This window comes from Pelodiscus sinensis, chromosome 27 (assembly GCF_052426305.1).
Source record: "Pelodiscus sinensis isolate ZL-2025 chromosome 27, ASM5242630v1, whole genome shotgun sequence".
Lineage (NCBI taxonomy): Eukaryota > Metazoa > Chordata > Testudines > Trionychidae > Pelodiscus > Pelodiscus sinensis.
Genome location: NC_143078.1, coordinates 12146926 through 12166524, shown reverse-complemented (window position 1 = coordinate 12166524; position 19599 = coordinate 12146926). Strand labels below are relative to the sequence as shown.

The window sequence follows — 19599 nt, the reverse complement described above, 5'->3', positions numbered from 1 at the left end:
ATTGTTTTAATGTAAGCAGTGTCACTTTGCTGCTTTCTTATTTACAAATCCCAGTGAGTGAATGTCTTGATGCTAAATACCAATAAGTAGCACAATGCACCAAAGATGGCTCACCTTGAAGTACAGTATTAGAAAAAAGTAATGAAATGCTGACCATTAAAAATGAACTTCCTGGTACAGTGCTGTCACCTCTTGTAGTCAGTAATCCAGTCTTCCTCCTGCTAGTGGTGGTCATAAACTTTGATCTTGGGAATTAAGATATCTAGCTCGTGTTTGGATGAGGTTTACGAGAGCTACAAACTGGCTGGAGCTGCATCTGAGCAAGAGCGGGGAGATGAGTGGGTGGCTCTTGGAATTGTTACAGCCCTCTGCCAGCCGCCTCCACTCTAGGCGTGGGTGTGTGTGTTTTGATTTGTGTTCCTATGCAGCAGTTTCCAGTGGCCACGCATGCAGAAATGAGTTACTGTAGTTTGTTCTCCACCCTATTCCCCAAATCTCCCCTGCACTAGCAATCCACCAAGAACTTTCCTCAGGAAATCTCAGACCAATGTGGAAATTAGTAATCTGACTTTTTCCTAGATTATGACAAACCTGCAGTTGCAGGCAAATACCTACAATCAGTCAATTAAATCGTTTGGGTTGTAGAAGGTGTCTAGGTTTCTCAGTGCCCCTAATTTCTCAAGTGGCACAAGTAACACTTCCTATCATTTCCAGTTAGCTGTGAGACTTAATTCTCTCCTTGCAGACCATGACCTGCCCTCACTTATGCACACGTTTGTTGCTTTCTGTCTAGACTACAGGAATGCAATACATGAGGGTGTATAAACAGTAGGAAATTCTAACTTTGCTCTAGCATTCTGTTGCCTCAGTAAAAAAGCTAATGAGAACACCATCCTGTTATAAAAATTAACACCTTTGTACTTTTAATTGACTTATGTTTGTAAAACAAATGCCAGAATAGTGACAAACAAGACACACCAGGCACAAAGACACCAGTAAATGGCACCAATTAGTTTTATAGTCAAAGGACCTACAAATAAAGTAGATGGGAGATCATCTATTCAAGCATAAAGCACTCTTTCTGTTTTCTATTAAACCTAGCTTGTGCTTTTGGCCCATGGAAAAAAATATTACAAAACTACATACCGAAATATTTTAGTAATGTTAATAATTCTTACTTAAAAGAGCTAGTTATACTATTGCTGTTCTCCTACTCCCTCCCGTCTTTCCATGAATAGATGAGTCTTGTAGTCTGTCCTGAAAGTCGTCAATCTCCTGTTCTGCTGTGGGGGGGTAGAGCAAAAGCATCCCATACCAAAGAGGACTTTTTGCTGAAATTATCTTGCTATTAGAACCCACTTGTGTAAAATGGGGGGCCCTGCTAGCTTAAGCCCCTTTTCTTTCAGTTAAGAATAGATATTACTAAACCAGTGTCAGAAATGTTCTTTATGGGAGGAAAATTGCCTCTTGAGTTTTAACCAATGTTACTGAAATGTGTTTGTCCTTGTTTTAACCATATTTAGATGCATCCTCTGTCCATGGTGTATTTTAGGGATTTATGCTGCCACCCATCACCACAGTAGCTAGCTGTTTTCCAAGTAAAATCAAGATCCTTAGTTGACTTCATGGAGTCTCTAGACTAGAGCTTTTCAGTTGTCATTAATTTCTTCCTTTCTTCCCCCCTCCCTCACTGGTTTAGCAAATGGGGGTTAATTTGCTAGCTAGAAGTGTCAGTGCTCTCAGTTAAAGCAAAATGCAGGACAATGTAGCACTTTAAAGACTAACAAGATGGTTTATTAGATGATGAGCTTTCGTGGGCCAGACCCACTTCCTCAAGTCTGGCCCACGAAAGCTCATCATCTAATAAACCATTTTGTTAGTCTGGGGTAGCTGAAGCAAAATGCAGGACAATGTAGCACTTTAAAGACTAACATGGCTACATTTCTATCACTGCTCTCAGTTAAGCAGCATAATGGTAGGCTTTATGTCCCATGACTGGAGAGACAAAGTGAGTGAAGATATTGCCTCACCAACCTATTACTGAGTGTCATGTTCATGATGGAAACCCCCGGGCTGTTTTTCAGTTTGGAAGAAAGTGACTGGACGTTGGATTCTCCTAACAGCCAGAAGTTTGTTCTGTTGGTGCTGGAGCTCTCTTTCAGTTGGAATACTTTGTCTCCCCCCAGCTTTATCCTGGGCTTTATGATCTGTTTGGTCCCAGAGGATAGCAGAATCAGAATTGGGCTTCTGATGAAGAGGAGGCATTTTTCCACTATAAATTAGCCACAGCACATATGACTTAACTTGTAATAAGTGAAAACCACTCCCTTTTTTTAAATTACATTTGCCTGCCAAGCCTGTGTGGGAGCTGCAGGTAGGAGGCACGTGTTTCAGTGGTGATTGGTGTGCTATAAATACCTAACTACATATGCAACTAGCCCCACAGCCTAGTGGCTCGCCTGTGCTTCGGGTGTAATTCATTACGGTCTCGGTGCAGTGCTTCGAGCTCCTCCGGTGGAAAGCAGCAATGGGTGTGCGAAGAATACGGCGGCTCTTGAGTTCTGGCTTTAGGCACCTTTCTTCTACCAGTCAGGGCCAGTTCTCCCCCCTCCCGGACATCAGGTTCTTTCTCCCCTTATTCCCACGAACTCCAGCGGCTTGTCAGCAGACGACTCCTTCCTTTTAATTTCCCAAGCAAACAGGAGACACTTAGCCTCGGAGCCAGTGCTAGGCAGGAGCAGACTAAGCAAGCCTGACTCAAAGGGAGCCTCTTTTTTAGTCTAGAGACAAAGATGCAGCCGTGTTAGTCTGGTGTAGCTGAAACATAGTTCTGTCTTTTTTTAGTCTGTGCGGGGGGAGGGGGGCAGGAATATTCCTAATTAGGGATCCAGGGGGCTAGCATTGTAGCTGTCTAGCAGGCTGGAGGGGGTTCCCCAGAAGAATCACCTCCCCCCCCCCCGTGCTGAGCTGGCTCGAGTCACTTTTATCGCCCCCCCCCCCCCATCAGCTCACGCGTCTCCCCCTTCCCGGGTACTGTTACAATGGAACAATCGCAGCGCTCCAGTGCTGCGCTAGTAGCGTAGCACTCTCGCCACCAGACAGGTACGCTGGCTGGGTAAGCCAGGTGCATTGCGTAAAGCCACCGTTTGTCTGCCGTTCCTTCCTGCGCCATTTGCGTAAACGTCCGCCTTCCGACCCCACCCCCTCCCGCGCCGCGGGCCGCAAACGGCGTAAGGCCCTCCCTATTCCTGGCGCCGGTCTACCCTCGTGCCTAGCGTAGAGCGCGTGCTGGGCCCGGAAGGGGAGTGAGGCTTCACGCGCGGGGCGTTACGGCCGCCCCGGTGCCTTTACGCTGTTGGCGTAGCGTGCCCCAAGATGGCGTCGCGGTCGTCGTTGGCGGCGGCCGGAGAGCTGGCGGCGGCCGAGCTCGCGGAGCTGACGCGGGGGACGAGGCGGGCGAAAGGCGGCAGCGTCCGTAGCGTGTAGCGGAGGCTCCCGGCGTGAGAGAGGCTCCCCTGGGAGGCGGGTCCCCTCACTCCCCGCTGCCGGAGACCGGCGGGTCCCACCCCCTCAGGCCCCCTTCCCCGCCCGGAGCCCAGGCCCCGGCGCCGAGCCCCTTCCTCCTCTCAGCGACCCGGAGCCGAGCCCCGCTTCTGCCCCCCCGCCCCGCCCGCCCTTCCTCACGGCGGAGGATGATGAAGCTCAAGTCCAACCAGACTCGCACCTACGACGGGGACGGGTACAAGAAGCGGGCGGCCTGTCTCTGCTTCCGCAGCGAGAGCGAGGAGGAGGTGAGCGGGGCTGGGGGCGCGGTGGGGGAGGGGGAGACAGTAGAATGGGGGGCTCGGTGGGGGAGGGGGAGACAGTAGAATGGGGGGCTCGGTGGGGGAGGGGGAGACAGTAGAATGGGGGGCTCGGTGGGGGAGGGGGAGACAGTAGAATGGGGGGCTCGGTGGGGGAGGGGGAGACAGTAGAATGGGGGGCGCGGTGGGGGAGGGGGAGACAGTAGAATGGGGGAGGGGTTGGCCTGGGGGCGGCCTAGGGGGATTGGAAGGAGGGGGCCGTAGTGGACTGGGGCCGGGTGTGGGCGCTTGGGAGTAGAGTGGGTGGGAGGCCTGGCAAGAGAATGAGGGAGCTAAAAGGACGATGCCTTCTGAGTGGCTCACCAGGGGGAAGAAAAGGCAGTGGGGGGGGAAGCTGGTGGGGTGCTGTTACCAGGATGAGCAGGGAATGCTGAATGTTAAGCCTGGGGAAACGTAGAGGCGGAGACACTTTTAGAAGTGACAGGCGCTCAGGAGGGTGGGCTGGCAGGAATTGTGAGTGAGACCTTTGGGGGGAGGCTTGGAAGGTAAGAACCTGGTGTTCCCAGAGAGTGAAGGCTCACAGGAGCTAAGATATTTAAGGTCCTTGCCATGGTTGACTCGAGAGAGTAAACGCTTGGTTCTATAGCTCAAGAAGTGTATGGGGCTTTAATTTTGCTAATGAGCTAGACAGCTCTCTCTTCTGCTATCTTACATACCGGAGGTGTGGGAAGGTACAACAGATTTTGGTAGATAAAGTAGATGCAGGAGTCTGAGTCTAAGGGCAACTGAAAAAGATAAAACCATTGCAAATCGTTATTTTTTTCCTCGTACAAAACCTAGACTTCTGAAGGTGTTTATATTACATTTGGTGAATTGAATGTAACACTTTTTGTAAAACATATTTAAGGAAATGTAAGATACAGTGTTGAGTGATGGTGTGAACATGATTGCAGATGAAAAGTACTGAACTGAAGGTTTAAAACACTGAAGGGTGAAGTGCTCTCGTATGGCGTGGCATGGGATTTGGCAGTGGATTGCACTTTAACCACAGTGGCAGAGCTTCACTCTACCACATCACATGAGATGGGAAAGGAAACATGACTCTGGATTTATAAAAAGAAACTGGGATAAAAGGGACTCATGCATTGCCAGAAACTAATGGCCAGAAAGGCTTGAGAGGAAGTGGGAATTAAATGTAAACTGGTTGGCCTGAAAACAATTATAGAGGATACTTATGTCTGTAATGCTAAAGGGATGGAATTTGCACTTAGAAATATGATTTTTCTAACCCTTTTTAAAGAGAAAAGCTTCTTATTTGTGATACAATATTTAAAACAAATCAAGAGATACTCTTACATGAATGTAATGGAATCCTATTGACTTGATCTGATTTACTAGTTTCTGGGTGGCTGTATCAAAGTCTTTGTTCTCCTCATTATCATAGTTGTAGATACAGGAGATCTGAAGGGAATCACTGGAAAGTTAATTAGCATACCATTTGGTTATTATTTAATATGGTGAAGAAGCCTTTTTTATAGTTGTACTCTCATGGTGAAGAATGTCAGCATTTCAGTTAAAAATGGTCTGAATGCTTGTAAAAACTTGCCTAGACAAAAAGAACTGCCTTTCTTACCAATTTCTATGAAACTATTTTGCAATTTTAAATAAGTATAAGGAAAAAAATATAGCCTTGTGGTTTCAGAGGTTGCTTTGTGGGGCAATGATGCTGGGCCTAATTAAGAAAATTACACTTACTGAAGTAGCTTTATACAGTTGATTAGATATATATGGTAACTTCTTATACACATTTCTAGAAAGGTGTATTTAGGTACATTTTCATTGTCGTGTCTGGATTGTAATATAACTAAATATGCTTGAAATTTCTGAACTGAGGCTGTGAGGGGAGACACAACAAAATTTCAATAATGCCATTCACTGACATTTGGCCCGTCCTTCCACCTCATCACCAACAGTGAGACAACCAGGGCAAATCTGAACAAATGGAATTGCAACCAGGCATGTGGAGTTGTAACACCATTCAAATGTAAAGTGGTTGGCTCCCTGCCTGTAGGGATGTCAAAATGTAGAAGCTATACAATTAATCAGTAGCCCTGGGCTTATTGGTTAATCTTGTTGATTACACACATTCGCTCCCCCCCCCCCCCCCCCCCCGCCTCTGTATTGGAGGCAGTAAGGGGAGGCGGGAACTGGTGCCTGTGAAGGGCCAGATTTAAACTGGCTCTTCACAAGCACCAGATCCACCTGCACCACTCCCACCCCGCACTGCTGCCTCTGATAGAAAGACAGAAGCATGGAGGATGACGGGGCAGGCGGGAGCCGATACATGCGAGGAGCCAGCTTTTAAGTGAGTCTCCGTGCGTCCAGGCTCTGTGGACCTGCCCACTGCCTCCTACAGAGGCAGTGTGGGGGAGCTGGCTTGGTGGGAGGGTGGAAGGGAGACGGGAGGCTGCTGCGAAGTGGCAGGCGGAGCTGGTCTGCACGGGGAGCTGGTTTTTAAACTCTGATAGAATGTCAGCAGCGCGGGGTAGCAGGCTGGGAGCACATTGGCTGCCGGCCCTACCCCAAGGACTATCAAATAGTCATGTACATGCATCAAATATTATTAGTTACACAACTATTATTACACGATATCTGATAGCCATACCTGCCAGGCTTCTAAGGGTGGGAGGGAGTGATGGTGGAAATGGATGAGGTGGACAACAGGGCTGAGGACTAGGGATGTAAGAGAGTAGTCTAGACTGCTCACATTCTCTTCCCCTCCTCCCCCCGCCTTTATAGCGGAGGCAGCTGGGTGCAGGGAGCAGGAGCTGTCTTAAAAGCCGGTCCCCCCACCCCCAGCACTGTCTCTGCTCCCCCGCCCCACCTCTATTAGAGGCAGCAGGGGGAAGGGGGCAGGGGAGGCTGCTCTGGCAGCAGCCCCTGGCCACGGGGGTCCCAACTTCCCACTGGGACTCTGTGGTAACAGTTCCTGTCTAGCTGAGCAGGTAGCCCAGCTCAGTCCTGGCTTGTGCTGGGGCCAAACCCCACTGCGGCTCTGCAATTTAAAAGGCAGTAGGAGCTGGGCAGCTTGCCCTCCTCTCTTCCTTCTTCCCCCTTCTCCCCTCTTCTATCCTGCCCCTCCCTCTTTCCTCCCCCCGGGGCGGCTCCTACTGTGTTTTAAATTGCAGATCTGCAGTTTTGGTCCCCGATCTGGCATGAGCAGGGAATGAGCTGGACTGCCTGCCCGGCTTCTACTAAATTTAGGAGCCAGGCGGGCAGGCAGCCCCGCCCAGTCCATGCTCGTGCTGGATCAGGGACCAAACTCCACTGTAGCTCTGCAATTTAAAATGCAGTAGGAGCTGTGAAACAGTGGGGTTTGGTCCTGGCATGAACTGGGACTGAGTGGGGCTACTTTCTCCTATTGGGTAGTTGATAGAATTTTTGACTACTCAATTTCTGAAATAATGTAAATTTAACATGCCTACTGAGGAACTATATGGGTCAGGGCAGGACTTTTGGGGAGGTGGTTTCATCCAATTCACTGCACTGGCTCCATGCCAGCTGGCGCTGCATGTACTTAGTCCTGCTGGTGCTGGTCTTGCACTCTGCCCGGATGCAGTTGCACCTCTAGAAAGTGCAGATCAAGCCCGTGGAATAGCTTCTGCACTACCTGAGGACTTTGCTTTCGTTGGCTGCCTTGCTGCATGATTTGGAGTTGTTGGATGGGCCAGAGGAGCCCTGGCAGTGCCAGCCCTCCATATGGCCTAGAGGAATCTCTGAGCTGAGGATATTTCTAGGGCTTGCCCCTTTGCACGCCTCCCTGGGGTTTGGAGGAGTGGAATTGGCTATTCAGCCCCCTTTGAAGGGGCTGCCATCAGTTTGCTGCCAACTTGACATCTATTCAGTTACACTCGAAGCAATGTGTTTGTATCTCTACATACTCGTCTGCTATGATTAGGATGTAAAATCCCATTTAATTAGTTATCTGGTTAAACATTAAGTTTAACCAGTTAACTGATTAAATGGGGCTGGGTGAAAGGGGGGGCTGTTCCAATCCTCTGTATTGAAGCCATTGGTGCTGGGAGCATGGGCTGCTCCTCCCTCTGCCTGCTGCAGCTTCCGCCCCTTATCCTTTCCTCCCCCCCACATGGCTGCTGACTCCCAGGTAACTGTTTACATCCCAGTTGTGATGGAGGGACAGATGGTCCAAATTTGAGTGGCTTTGTAATTCCATGCTCAAGGCAGGATCCTTGCTATTGTAAGGGGTGGAAACAGGCTCCAAGTGTTTATGGGAGGTGTGCAATAGTAGAAAAACACCCCCTAAGGTTTTTTATAAAGGTGGAGAACCCAGGCCTAATGGATAGATGATATACTACTTTAAGTGGTCAATTTTGAAACAAACCATTTTTCAATATATCGTCTACAGACTGGGTATTTTTTTTAAAAAGATCTATGATTGAAAAGTCAGTGTTAGGACACAATATTTAAATGAGGTTGTCCTAGAAATTGAATACATTCTTTCTCCAGAGATTTTCATACCCAAAGTTTACATAAAAACCAATTTAATGCTGCAAAGATTCCTCTAAAATTGGTGAAGAAATAATTAACATAATAAAACTTAAAATACAAGTGAAGAATAAATTTAAATTGGCTCTGCTAGAAAACCTTTTATTGTACTCCAGTTCTTTGTGAAACAATAAATTCCCCTTAAAAGGAAATGTCTGCAAAAAAAAAAAAAGCAACATGGCTATTTCGAAGAGATTTTGAACGGCTTTCAGAGAGCCTTGCAATAGTTAGCCTAAACAAAGGATGAAAAGGATGAAAAAACTAGGGGCAGTAAATTCTTGTGCTAATTGCTGCCTGTGTGTGAGAGAAGGGAATAGTTTAGAAATTTAAATAACTGTTTATAGGAAGCAGCATAATCCTGAATTTTGTGTGTAATCCAATCTAGAACTTTGAAGTACAGCTTTTTAGCACCTGTGATGTCATGTAAGTTTTTAAAATTTTACTGCAGGTTGTATTGACAAAACAAAACAGTTTTGTATACTGATTTTTTCCAATAAGTATTTGAGGCAGGGGTCCAAAAAATTTCACAGATTCACTTACAGGTACAGACAGAATGGAAATCCACTTACTGGAACTTTGTGCTATATTTTAATAAGATACACAGTATAAATGTTCAGTTCTACTGTGTTTTTTAAAGCCTGGGTGTTGGAGTGGCTACAGCTATAGACATGCTTGACTTATCTAATAGATAGGTTGCTTATTAACAACTTAATACCTTGAAGGAATTTTTGAGGAAATAATTGTTTCACAAAGAGTAGCAGGGCATTACTGCTCTCCAGTCTACTATAAAGTGAGGAATAAAAGTGAATGAGGGAAAGCTATGAAAATATGCCGAGTCTACAGAGCTTTCCTGAAGTGTGCCAGATAAGCACTCTGAGAGGATCTCTAACTTGTTTCATGTGTGCTGTGTTTTAAGAGATAGTTACGACCATCTGACTGCTCACTGATAATCAGGTAACATCCCTGTTGTATCCTTAGATTGGTTGTTGACATGAAAAGATGATATTATACAGTATTTAATGTATATTTAGCTATTTTTAATGTGATTCAGTAGCTGGAAATAAGGAAGTACTGCATCATGTGATCAGCCAGCTTTCCACAGACCAAAGTCTGAAAATCATTGCTCTAAGGTTTATGCCTAAATGTTATGTGTAATTGGTTAACCGTTTAAACAGGATGGGTGAAGGGCCCCTCTCCAGCCCAGCTGGGCTGGGTGTTCCCTGCCCACAGTGGGGCGGACTGCTCCAGCCAGACGGGGCCTGCTACAGGTAGAGAACTGCTTCTGCCAAGGGGCTGCTCTGGCTCGACTGGGTGCCCACTGTAGGCTAGGTGCCAGATGGCTTCAGAAAAAATACCAAAAAAAAAAGGACCCTGAGAGTTAAGCAAAAAAAAACCCCAACAGCGTGACCCCTTTAAAAAACGTGTGTTGAGGCTTTTTGGCCCTGACAGGCTGCCAGCAGCCGCCCACCATCTTGCCTCCCTGCGTGGGGCCGGACAGTTCCCCTGTGGAACCAGGTAAGCACTAGGGTTGCCAGGCTGCCTCCATATTGAGCTGGACAGGATGAGATTTTCACCTCCTGGCTGGGAAAAAATGAGAACGTACCGGACATTTTAGGTGTCCGGTATTTTCTGAATTTTTTTTTACCGGACAGGAGGTGAAAATATCAAGCTGTCTGGTTCAATACCTGACACCTAGCAACTCTACTAAGGATGTTAAGAAGCATGTAATTTGCTAATCATGTAGTCAACAAAAATGTTATCAATTAATCATGTACTGTATTTGACCAGGATTAGCACTGTAAGGACTTAGTCCTGCCTTGTGCTAGGTCCCGGCTACTACTCCTGCTGTGGTTCCGCGTTGTTAGCGTTCTGGGAAGCCAGCACACAGGCAGGCTGGCTCAGTCCCCTAATAATGCGAAGCCACAGCGGGTTAGTTGCTGGGACTTGGCTCGAGCAGGGACTGAGCCACTTGCCTGCCCATGTGCTGGCTCTTAAATTGTTTCTAATGCAGAGCTGCAGCAAGGGTTGTTGCCAGGACCTGGCACGAGCTGGGACTGAGCCAAGTGTTTGGTCAGCCTTCTAAAAAATTTACTTGCAAAGGCACAGTGGGGGGGTGGAGGAGAGAGTTGTGTGTAGCAGATAGCATTAACCAATAAGCTCTGGCTTATCTTTTAATCAACTATTACATCCCTGCTGCGGGTGGGGGGCTGCTCCAGCCCAGCTGAGCCACCTGTTAACCATTGACATCCCTAGTGTCTGGTGAACTTTTAAAATTCTGTATGTATAATATTGTTTGGCCCTTTTAAATTTCTGAATTATAGAGAATAATGCACTATGAACCTGTTTTGAAAATATTATGTGAAGTTGCAGAACTCCGTGAAATAAGAGACTCCTACATGGGTATAGTTCGGGGGATGGGGAAATTACAGGCCCTTGGTGTATTTTCTGATTCCTAATGACTTGACTCATGTTTCTTTTTGAACATATAGGCACATATCTTTGTTCAGTGTGGATTTGACAATTTTTTTTTTCAAATATGAGTATATTATGAGTTAAACTAGTGGGCACTGGAAAAACAGAAGCTAGTTTCCTCTTCCAATTAGGGAGTATAACCAGTAAGTTGTTGCTTATTGGGTAAACTCTTCCCACCTGGGGAGTTGGCTGCAGACTCTGTAGTTAACTTGGAAGCCAGCAGGATCCTGATGTGGGCTGGTTCCCACCAGCTAGCCTTGATCCAGGGGAGCCAGCTGCCCCCCACATGCCCTAGGGTTCTTGCAGCCCCACTCTGGGGCACTGGTTCCACTCCCAGAAAACTGGCTGCCCCTGCTGTGGGCTCTGTAGTAGGAGCTGGCATGCTCCATCCCAGCACATGCCGAGTCCTGGCTGCTGGCCGCCTTCCCAGGGAACTAACTACCTCTGCTGCAGGCTCTGCATTAGAACTCCCAGCCAGCTGCTGGGACCTGGCGTGTGGCAGGATGGAGCCTGCTGGCTCCTAATGCAGAGCTCGCAGCAGATGTCCCATCCCCGGGTAAAAGAAATGCTTAACCGTATAACTGATAGGAATTGTATCAGTTACCTGGTTACCATTTTAAATTATTTTTTTACATCCCTACTTCCTATCTGTAAATAAAAACTAGCTTTGAGAGGATGAGATCTACTAGTTCTAAAATCTTGAAGGATATAGTGACCAGAAACAGTTCAATTCACTGACTACAGATACTATATTTTCTTCGTGCAACAGTTTTAAATACAGAATGTTTTGATAAATGTTCTTATGTATTTAGCACATGTAAGACACCTTTATTTAACTAATTTTAAAACACAAAACGTCTGTTTTTAATTGAATTTGAATTTCCATCTGGCTAGAAAGTAACAAAAATCACATGTAAAATATTTGTTATCTAGGAAACACATTCACCATTTTATAACATAATCCAATATGTACAAATTAAGATTATGAATAAATGTAAATTAAATTATGTAATTGTTTAAATGTGTAGGTATGGTGTATTCTTCTGTTACACTAAATTTGGTGTTTATTTTTGGTAAAAGCATTGTTTAGTTACAAATTAACATGTTTCAATGGTTATCAAATGAGAATTTCCTTTAAGAAATTAAAAAGTACAAACATAAAACAAGATTAAAGTTGGTAATTTAAAAGAAAAGCTCCTACATGCCAATTTAAATCAGTTGAAATTGGCAAATCATTTTGATTTGAATAGATCCATCCTGTGACTATAGAAAGCATAGTTGTTCCTTAAATCTATGTATTGATAAATAGATCATTTTAGATTTTATCACTGAAATGGTTGAGTTCAGTTGACAACTATTCATAGAACTCACTGTTTCTCAGATTTTTTAATTTCAGGGTCTGTGGGCCTTCCTTCCTAAACTGTGTAAGGGAGATCTCAGGGACTGATCATTAAGAAACGCTGAACTGATCTTGACACTTTCCATCTTGTGGCAAGTTCTAATAGATATATCTGAGGTAGCCAATGTGGAGTGGACCTGGATTAGTTTTGCATGCAGTTTTATGAGTTTGGTTATGATGATAAATACTGCTACTTGATATCTTGTCAGCCTTCCCTCTGTCATGTCTCATCAAGTATGTTTACTTGACTGTCCTTAAGACTGTGAATTACTCAGGGCTTTTCTTGAATGTCCGGAAAGTGCATTGCTAAAATATTTTGTGTGAGTAGATAATCATCTAGCTTTATATCCATTCTTATAATTCTGTAATCCTTCGTAAAATTGCATCCATGAAGCCACACAGTAGAAGTCATATGCTTAGCTGTGACTAAGCAGTGAACAGTGGTGTGTGTGATGTGTGGTTTTTTTTTTCCCTTCTGTAGTTGAGGAGCCTGGCATTTCCTTGATAGCTGCCGTGTATAAACTGAGGATTGATCCTTCACTTTTCTAACATCTCTCAATTCCTCTGTTTTTTGGCTGCCAAAGTAGTCAAGGAACCAGTCTCTCCTTTCCAAACGTGTTAGTTTTGCATAGGAATATTGTTAGTAGTACATAAGGCCATGTTTGTCATGTAGATCACAGAAGTCACAGATCTCATGACCTTTGGGACTTCTGCAATGTTTCCTGGCCACTGGAAGATGCGGAGCCAAAGCTTGTGGCTGGGGCAGTGCGTGGAGTAGCCTCCCTAACCTTTTCTTCCCCTAGGAGTTTGCAGGGACACGCTGTTGACTTCTGGGTAGCCCTACTGCGGTAAGCTCTGCCCTGCATCCCAACCCTGAGCCACCTCCCCCATACAAATTGTCCTATGCCGAATTCTTCTGGGGAGCTGGGTAGGGGGCCTGCCAACTCCCTCTTTTACCCCCCCCCCCAGCTCTAGTAGGAGTCCTTAGACTAAGTTTGTTAGGGGTATAGGACAAGTCATGGACAGGTCACAGACTGTGAATTTTTGTTTACTACCCTGTGACCTGTCCATGACTTCTACTAAAAATATCTGTGCCTAAAATGTAGCCTTATACTTAAATAATTGTATCTTGAGTATGGTATGTGCTTTAATTTTAGTTTAATGTTGTAGATTTCATTTGTTTGGTTGAATTTTTACTGGCTTTAAGTTGCCATGGACCTTGCCTAAGATGATTGCCTTGCTACTTTCCTTTCTTTTGATTTATATATGGTAAGTACCTTTTTATGCTTCAGAGAAGGGCAGTTTGCACTCATCACAGTCATGACAAAGTCTTCTCCAAAAGGAGCCATAAGGACTGTCTCCAGAACATGCCCCCCAAGAAGCTGTTAGTAGATGGCCATCTCCTTACAAATGCCTTGCTGGCAAGAGTAGTGTGGATATTAATCCTCCCTCAGTGCTTAAGCCTAACACAAAATGCTTGGCTGCGGAAGGGGTTCTCTTTTAAAGGCACCCTGTAAGTAACCATTGAAATGTTTTACCAGTGAGGGAACCCCGGGGTCATTGAAATAGGTGAGAGAGAGAGAGCAACAGGAAGAAATGCTGGGGTTCATGGAGGAAAGAAATTATTTTAGATTGCTCTTGTTTCAGCCCTGGAGGCCTCTAGGCAACATAGAAGGCACATTGCATAAGTCCCTATACAGACACATACATAGAGACAATACTGCAATTGAAAGAAATGAACAATTCATCTTCTCTTGAATTTTCGCTGTATTTCTGAGAAACAGTGTCCGGGCTTGGTCACTGCTTTCAGGCGTATTTCAGAGGCTCAGTGTTTTTTTTGTTTGTTTGTTTGTTTTTTAAGCATTCTATTTTTAGCTGAAGTTGCTGAAAATCTCACCTAGTCTCTTGCAGAAACACTAATGAACTGTAAGATGCCTTCATAGATATTAAATACTTTTTTGAAATAAACTTTCTTCATTTTGTAAATTTCAAATAGATTTGTTTTTTAAATATGATGCAACAATGGGAATACATTTTGCTCACACTGCTATAAGTTAGCTTGATGAATTTTAGTATGTTTCCAAAAGGTACTTTTGTCTGATGCTAGTATTTCATGATCGCTGCTTTTACAATTTGCTGTGACTAGAGTAAGAATCTGGGAAGTTGGGACTCCTAGGTTCTGCTTCCATATCTGCCATTGGGTTGCTCTGTATTACGGAGCTCACTTCATCACTATGCCTCTGTTTTCTTATGTAACATAAATATAATACTTTCTCACGGGATTTTTTTTTCTGAATGATTGAAACTATCAGTGTAATAAGAGTAGAATAAGGCATTTAGTGATAGAATATTACTGAGTTCCAAGCTTGGCAGGTGAAGGCATTAGCTGCAGTAGCCTGACTAAATGCAAACTTTGATAATTCTTCCTGTTTTCGTGTACTATACTATAGTTGCAAATGGATGTTATGTTGACTTGTACTACGTTATTGTGCACTGGGTTAACCATTTGACCAGAGATGGCTATGCTTGTCCGATGGGCAAAATGACTGTTCATGTGTGTATTATATGCTGTTAACGTTACGTTTTGTAAAGCACTTCAGGAACATTCTAGATACATAGCAGACATGATAATTCTCATGAGCAGAATAGAAGAATTCTTGTGAAGGTCTGATTTTTTTCTAATGTAGGTTGAAAATATAAAGAAAAGGGGACTTTAAATTTAAACTGTTCAGAAAATTAGAAACAAGGAAAGTAATGATTAAGTCTATTAAGAATTTGTCAAGTAATTTAGATCAAACATTTGGCCTGCCTTTTTTGGTGTTGGAAAGAGAGGATTCCTTTTGTTTTGAGAGATGTTATAATCTGTAGACCATCTGTAAGGACCATCATGATCATATAGTCTAACCTCTTGCACGCTTCAGGCCACTGAACTTTATTTGCCCATTCCTGTAATAGCCCCATAACCTCTGGTTAAAATGCTGAAGTTCTAAAATGGTGATTTAAAGTTTTCAAGTTATAAAGAATTCACCCTTTACCCTAGTTCAAAATGGATGTTAAAAATCATGTAATAGGGTAACTGTGTAACTGCTACATGGTTACGTTTTAAAATTACTCTTTACATCCCTAGTTCAAAACAGAAAGTGACTTGTACCCCATGCTTCTGAGAGATGTCAATTCCCTCCTCCCCGGACTCTAGCAGTCTGACCGGGGCAGGGATTCCTTCTCACCCCAAATACGGCAATTATTTAGATCCCAAGCATGTGGAAAGACCCACCTGTTGGCCACCTGGGAAAGACCTATCTGTAGGCCATTTGAAAGATTGGCTAATAGCAGTTATGTTTGTAAGTAATCTCATACCATTTTGTCCATACGTTTATCGAGTTCAGTCTTGCAGCCGGGTTTTTGCCCCCACTATTTCCCTTGGAAAGCTGATCCAGAACTTCACTTCTCTGATGATTAGAGACCTTTATTTAATTTCAAGCTTAAACATGTGGAGGGCCAGTTTATATCCATTTGTTCTTGTGCCAACCTTGACCTTAACTTAAATAACTCTTCTCCTTCCCTGGTGTTTATCACTCTTATATATTTATAGAGAGCAATCCTATCTCCCCTCAGCCTTCGTTTTGTTAGGCTAAACAAGCTGGGTTTCTCTCATAAGGTAGTTTCTCCATCTCTACTGGAAATACAATAAACTTCTGATAATCCGGCACCTTTGAGACCCAGGGGGTGCTGGATTATCGGATATGCCAGAGTATCAGGAGGTACTCCGGAAGGGGGTTGTGAGGTGTCTAGGGGGGAGTAGGCGGGGAACGCTGTGGCGTGGGGTGAACCCTCAGCCGTTATGCAGGGAGGTGAGGGAAGCCCCGTGCAGCTGCTGGCGATAGGCCAGCTGGGGCTGCAAGTGGCAGTGGCGACTTGGGGAAGCGGTGGGGCAGAACAGCTGGGGTGCTGCCGGGTTGGTCCCACAGTGCTGCCCCTGAGCGGTGCTGCGGGACCAACCTGGCAGCACCCCAGCTTCTCTGCCCACCATTTCCCCAAGTCCGCTGCTCGTCAGTTTCAGCAACGGCCGACTTAGGGAAGCCATGGGGCAGAGCAGCTGGGGTGCTGCCCGGTTGGTCCTGCAGCGCCACCCTTCAGCCCCCCTGCTCGGCGCCCAGCAGCACGCCCGCCAGCTGCTCTGCTCCGCAGCTTCCCCAAGTCTGCTGCTCGTCAGTTTCAGCAGCAGTGTGGAGCAGAGCAGCTGGGGTGCTGCCCCGTGCCGAGCAGGGAGGTGAGGGGCAGCGCTGCTGGACCAACAGGGCAGCACCCCGGCTGCTCTGCTCTGTGCCTCTTCCCCAAGTCCGCCACTGGTCAGTTTCAGCAGCAGTGGACTTGGGGAAGCGGCGCGGAGCAGCTCCAATTGTCTGGCTGGCCGGAGTATTTCCAGGTTCCATTTGGTGCCGGGCTATCAGGAGTACCAGACCACTGGATGCTGGACAATTGGAGTTTTACTGTATCTTGCTTGATGCATCCTAGGATTGCATTAGCCTTTTTGAAGGCTATATCTTGTCAGTGGCTCATAGTTATGCTGTGCTTGGCTGAAGCTTCATGCCCTTTCTCCTTTTCTATTGCTTCTAACTGATCCATCCCCAGCTCATAGCAAAAATGCTTTTTGTCAGTTCATAAATGCATGACCTTGTACTTGGAACTATTACATTTCATCCCATTTTTGGTAGTCTAGTTGTCATCCAAATCTTCTTGTATAATATTCCAGTCCTCCATGATATTGGCAGTACTTCTCAACTTTTTGACATCTGCAAATTTTGTTAGTGCCCTTCCACTTTTTGTGCCAAAGTAGTTAATGAAAATGTTTGACTAAGATTGATCCCTAGACTGGTTCCCGAGGAACTCCACTAGAGGTTGAACCTCTCTGGTCCGCCATCCTTGTGACCTGACTGATGCTAAACCAGAGAATTTGATGAACCATGGGAGATCAACTTTGTCTAACAGCATTACCAACATTACTTCCACCGCTTACTGGGCTCTTAGAAGACATTTAGGGGTAAATTGGAGCTAAATAACAGCACAGGACATTGAGAGCCAGGATTGATAGCTTTAAACAAACTTTATTGAACTGCAGGAAACTTGGCTACACCCTGTGCTTTTTTTGTGATGGTACTGCCTGGTACACAGTACTGGCACCTCCAGACTCAGTACCAGCACCTCCAGTTGGAGCTCAACAACTTTCCCCCTGGAGTACTGGCACCTTTTTTTAACAAAAAAAGCACTGGCTACACCCATGATAAATGGAGCTCCAGCTAACTAAAATCATGCTGGACCAGAGAGAGCTGGACTAGAGAGGTTCATCCTGTAATAACTTCCTTTTAGTATGACCAGTTGTAGCCTCCTATTTAACCATTTCCTTACTCACCTGTTGATTCTTGTATGAATCTCCATATCTGCCTGTTTCATGAAAAATTAAAGGAAAAAAATGTAGCCATTGGGGTGGATTTATTTTTTATTTTTTGAGTGCAATTTGATAATATGTTTGTGTTCCTGCATTCTTTCTTGCCTCTGGAGCAGCAGTTCTTAACCCAGTAGTTCCAAACCTTTTTTTTATTCCGGGGATTGGCAAACCCATTCCCAAACCTTTAGTGGGCTGGTAATATTCTATTTGCATATTCATTATGCAAATGATGAATATGCAAATAAAACATTACCAGTCTGTCAAAAGCCTAGTCCCCAGTGCCAGCCCTAACTCCTAGAGCCCCCCACCCTCCACTGCCCCACCAGCCACTGACCCCAGAGCCCCCTGTACCCAACCCCCTTTAGTGCCAGGCCCCCCATCCCAAATGCTTGTGCCAGCCCCTGAATAGAATTCCCCAGTACCAGCCTCCTGTTTCCAGAGCCCCACTGCACCCAAACCCCCCCAGTGCCAGCCCCCGATATTAGCCCTGTCCCCAGAACCTCCCCTCCCGCCCACTACTAGCTCATCCTCCAGAACCCCCCAGCACTAGCTCTGCCCCTGGAGCCCCCAGTGCCTGCCCCATCCCTCCTTACCTAGCTAGCCCTGCACTGCTGCCTGTGTTGTGGTGGCTCTGGGGGCAAGGGCTGGGGTACACTGCCCAGAGCCTTCCCTTCCCCTGCAGCTGTTGGGAAAGTTATGTCCTGCCCTGCCTCTCAGCCAAGCGCCGGGCAGGGGCAGGGTCTCCTGGCCGTGGAAGAGCGCTTTCCTGCATGGTGGGAGGGCCATGTGGAGCCATTCAGGGAAGCACTTTTCTGTGGCTGGGAGGAGATGCTGCCCCTGCCCAGTGTTGGTTGGCTGAGAGGTGGGGAAGGACATGCCTCTCCCAACAGCCATGGCGGGAAGGGTGGCGCTGGGTGGTGTACCCCAACTCCGGCCCCCAGAGCTGCTGCGGCTTGGGAGCCAGAGCTCCACGGCCAGACAGCTGGGAACCGCTGTACTAACCAGTCTTATTCCCAGAACTGTGTTAATGTAACAGTTTGTTTCAAAATTAATTTTGAATGCACTAGAAACTGTGGTAAAATTAGAAAGTAAAAATTGGTAGGGATAGAACTCTTAATTTCAAATTTTTGGGAAGAGGGGAAAATTAAAAATAACACTTGTGCTGTTTTTCTGAGCAATACAAATTTCAGAATTTTAAGCAGTATTTAAGTAGTGCAAGTGCATACACATCTACTAATGGAGCCATTTTGACTTGTCATGAGATCAGTTAAGCTTGATGATTTCTTTTTTTCACTCCTTTGTTGCCAGCAAAGTTACATCTTCCATACCATGTTGCCATTGCTACTCGGTTAATTCTGCTGTGGTTTTCTTTTCTCTGGTTCTATAAGGATAAAGATCTTAATTTTGGTTTGTAAGTCTTGTGCTATATATGGGTCTTGTGCTATATAGTGGAAAGACCTTTCTTCAGCAACCCTACTGTTTAGCCAGATTGCTTGCAAGAAGTACTGTTCCCCACCCCCATGATCTCACTGCAGAAAAGAAATAACTGCCAGGAAGTGAGGGTGCGGGTTGGGGGAGGAAGGATTGTTGGGATAGAAGTGCCAGGCATTTTCTTTGTAATTCCCTATTGGTTTTGATAAATCAGGCTGAGAGTAGCCTTAGTTCTGTATAGAATTCTGCATTTGTTTCTTGTAATATAGATGTTTGATGGCAAATCTTGATATTTAGTAACTCCACTTGAAATGTTTTTAAAGGACTTTTAGAGAATGGGGAGGGGAGACAGAAGGGATTTTGTTTTAATTGCAACTGCTTTTTAACAGTGAATGGAAAGCCAGCCAGGCTATTGGTACAGCCACGTGAGGCCCCCTTCCCTGCAGTGTTGTCTGGGCAATAGAAAAGAAGTGCTAGCTAGC

At 45.5% G+C, this 19599-nt stretch overlaps 1 protein-coding gene across 1 annotated transcript in view; it reads left to right on the top strand.

Moving 5' to 3' along the window:
- The first annotated feature begins 3292 nt into the window (after positions 1–3292).
- NUDT3 (nudix hydrolase 3) overlaps positions 3293–19599 on the top strand; it is a 37453-nt gene continuing 21146 nt past the window's right edge. The window contains exon 1 of the mRNA XM_075909878.2: positions 3293–3791. Within this exon, the coding sequence (XP_075765993.1) occupies positions 3693–3791 (99 nt within the window). The 5' untranslated portion in view covers positions 3293–3692. The remainder of the gene's footprint in view (positions 3792–19599) is intronic.